This window comes from Teleopsis dalmanni, chromosome 2, assembly GCF_002237135.1.
Source record: "Teleopsis dalmanni isolate 2A chromosome 2, ASM223713v2, whole genome shotgun sequence".
NCBI lineage: Eukaryota > Metazoa > Arthropoda > Insecta > Diptera > Diopsidae > Teleopsis > Teleopsis dalmanni.
Window position 1 is genome coordinate 39670189 of NC_051847.1, and position 3479 is coordinate 39673667.

The window sequence follows — 3479 nt, forward strand, 5'->3', positions numbered from 1 at the left end:
GTTGAAATGAATTAAATGTACTTACATTAGCACTTTCGACGCCACTCTTCCATATATAAAAATACTTACATACTTACATTATATTTATAAAAACATTTATAAAAACACAGTCATAATTTAATTTCACTCGTATATATATAAATATACCTACAAAAACATACCATACATAGTAGCCCATAGTTTGAAAAGCGCCATCTATCTACAAAAAGTTTAATTAAAACTTCAATATTCTTATTCCTCCTCTTTTATAAAAATACAACCATAATTTAATTTCACCCTTACATATATAAAAATACTTACATACACATAACACACATAGTAGCCCATAGTTTGCATAGCGCCATCTGTCTACAAAAAGTTTAATTAAAACTTCAATATTCTTATTCCTCATCTTTTATAGAAATACAGTCATAATTTAATTTCACTCTTCCATATATAAAAATACTTACATAAACATAACATACATAGTAGCCCATAGTTTGATAAGCGCCATCTATCTAACAAAAGTCTAACTAAAATTTCTATATTTGAATTCCAAATTTTTTATTAAAATATAGTCACAATTCAATTTCCATCTATTGATTTACTCATTGTTTGTAAGTATTTAAAGATCACATCTCAATGTATTTCTGAACAATGTAAAGAAATTAGCGATCGTATGGTCATTAAATTGTTTCCAAAGAAAGGGATTAAAAAAACGAATACTCCTATTCATACAATGTGAATCAATGATTTATAAGTGTACTGATATGTTGAGTTTTAGAAAGAATTCACATGGATTCGCATGGAAGACTTTTAAAGACTAAAACTCGTCTCAAAAATATAGAAAATTGGAGGTTTTGGAAGATTGGTTCACATGGATTCACGTGGATTCGCATGGAAGACTTTTAAAGACTAAGACTCGTCTCAAAAATATAGAAAATTGGAGGTTTTGGAAGATTGGTTATTCACCGCCAGCTATTTAGAAAAATTTCTAAATTTTTTGTATACAATGCCACCACATTGTATGCAGTAGTTGGATAGCATGATAAGTGAATAAACTCATGATGCCAAAACCGATGGTCAGTGAAGCGATAAAGGTGCTTAGCTATCCGTGGCTGACTTCATTAATTGCTGTGAACATAAAAACTTCAAGTTTCAGAGCGAAGAAAAAGAGACAGCGATGTTTATATTGACCTAATATCCAACACTGGCCATTGGGATGGCAATGACTTGGCAGTCAACCTGAAGCTAAATGAGCTGTTTGCACTAACAAGAGGTGTCCAAGAATCGAAGAACGGAAAAGGACCTAACGTTACGTGGTCTACTTCAGCTAAATTTTCACTTCAGGGGGGTCGCTATTTGTTCCGCAATATATATACATCAGTTGGTACGTACTTAACACAGACATTCCGATAACTTTACAGACCAAAAGACTAGTTGGTCTATGTCAACTAGTTAAACCTGATTTAATCTAAGCAATCTCGTATAAAATTTGAAATAAAACAAAGTTGGCACTTTTTATCGAATTCAATTATTTTTTTTAACATAATTTTTTTTTTATTTGAAAAATATAAAAAAATGTGGTTTTGTTTCTAAATGAGTAAATAATTTGGTGTTCGGCAATTTCTGTGGGTATATACCTTCTGATCAAAAAAGAACGAGAGGCCTATTATTAAATTCTCGCGCTTATCCAATCGGTAAATTTTTTTTATATTCACGCTGGCAACACTAGTATACACTTTCTGTCAAAGTTTAACCCATATCGTACGAATAGTTTTTGTTTGGCGTCTATACAAAGAAGTCGAAAAATTTACCGATTGGATAAGCGCGGGAACTCAAAAATTAAAAATTAAAGTTCTTTTTTGATCACAAGGTATAACAATGGCTCTACAAGTTTTCCCTGTTATGTGTGGTGATGAAGAAAGTAATAGAAATGTAACCGAGGAAGAACAAATTATTAAAGTAAGGGCTTTGTCCCCAACAGTAGCCAAATTTGCTGCAAAGCGATATAGGGAGGACCCAGAACGAATAGTCGAAGAAATCACGGAATTAAGAGAATGGATATGCAATCACAGAACTTTTACTATGCGCAGAAATGCACAATTTCTGTTATCATTTTTGCGTCAAGCCAATCATGATGTTGGAGCTGCGAAAGGAAAAATGGAAATATTCTACTTATTACGTGAAAAGTATACAGATTGCCTCTCATCACCAGATTTAAATGATCCAAGAATCAAAAATTTGATTTGCAGTGGGTTAGTATAACAGATAAGATTTGTAATATTTAATTCCAAATATGTTCTTATATTTGAATTCCAAATAGATTGGTACAAGTTTTACCACGTCCCATTCATCGTTGGGGCCCGCGTGTAATTTTGATTCGACCTGGTGCTGCAGAATCGAAATTTTCAGAGTTCATGCAATTGATTTATATAGCACAGGAGCTGTTAGTTAATGATGAAGATAATGCAGTCATATTTGGCGTCGTCTATTTAATAGATTGTCAGAACATAAACTTAAAAAAAATGTGGAATATTATACATAACAGAAATAAGTTTGATATGATATTTCGGTATGGTCTGCGTCTACAAGCAAAATCGATTCATATTATTAATGCGCCCTTCACATTGAAAGCGATTTTATATTTGGCGAAACTATTTTGTTTAATTAATACTACACGATTGGTGTGTAAGATATTGTATTACTTATTTATATAATAGTAATAGTATTCATTTTTCTTTAGCCTCCATACAGCTTAAATCCAACTAATTTGCATGCCAAGTTTTCTCCAAATATTCTACCTAATGAATATGATGGTACTTTAGGTGATCTGTGTTGTCTCAGTCAAATATGGGAACGCAAAGTGTGTGGTGGTGGCGATTACTTGATGGAAGAGTTCTTATATGGTCCCATTAATCCTCCAGTGAAAAAAACTGAATATTCTGATGATCACATATTATTACAAAAATTTATTTCGAGATTAATTATTTTCGGTTTGAACATGATTTCTATTTTTTAGTATGTTTAAATTTGAAAAAGGAAAGAAATCAGACTACACAGATAATTGTATTGCTGTCTGTTAGGGAGTTATAGCAAAAAGTACGTGCTTAAGTTTATAATTGGAAGAATTCCTCGCAAAATTTTGTTCTTAAAAATTACTACCGGTTTCAAATTGAGTCAAATAAAACGTAACAGACCTACAAAACCATAAAAGAAGTTTGGTTATTTTTTGTTTTTTAAGCTATTTCTAAACTTAACCATGCATTTTTGTGAGAGTTATTGATATACCAAGACCTGTATACAAGCATAGGCCCTATGCTCCACTTAGGAGAGAAGAACAGCAGTAGGAGTAGTTCCTGAATTTTAATAATTCAGGATTGCTCTACTATTAATATTAAATGATTATAATATCTAGTATTATACTCGCTTTTACTTAGAAGGTCTGAGCAGTTCACAAATTTTTTTCGGTTTAATGATAATGACTCCTTAATCTAAAC

At 31.6% G+C, this 3479-nt stretch overlaps 1 protein-coding gene across 3 annotated transcripts; it reads left to right on the forward strand.

The window, feature by feature from the left end:
• The first annotated feature begins 1537 nt into the window (after positions 1-1537).
• LOC119678826 lies at positions 1538-3198 on the forward strand. 3 transcript variants are annotated; one of them, XM_038090886.1, is made up of 4 exons: positions 1538-1610; positions 1856-2237; positions 2306-2666; positions 2726-3198. In XM_038090886.1, exons 2-4 carry the CDS (start codon positions 1864-1866, stop codon positions 2999-3001), a joined length of 1011 nt encoding a protein of 336 aa, XP_037946814.1. In that variant the 5' UTR covers positions 1538-1610; positions 1856-1863; the 3' UTR covers positions 3002-3198. The 3 variants fall into 3 exon arrangements, with proteins under 3 accessions (XP_037946814.1, XP_037946815.1, XP_037946816.1); XM_038090887.1 differs by having other exon boundaries at positions 1546-1614; XM_038090888.1 differs by having other exon boundaries at positions 1553-1679.
• The last annotated feature ends 281 nt before the right edge of the window (positions 3199-3479 follow it).

Coding starts and splice junctions, on each gene's coding strand:
- LOC119678826 (XM_038090886.1), top strand. CDS start 1,864: ATGGCTCTACAAGTTTTCCCTGTTATGTGTGGTGATGAAGAAAGTAAT. Junction 2,238..2,305: donor AAAAATTTGATTTGCAGTGG/GTTAGTATAACA, acceptor AATTCCAAATAG/ATTGGTACAAGTTTTACCAC. Junction 2,667..2,725: donor TAATTAATACTACACGATTG/GTGTGTAAGATA, acceptor ATTTTTCTTTAG/CCTCCATACAGCTTAAATCC.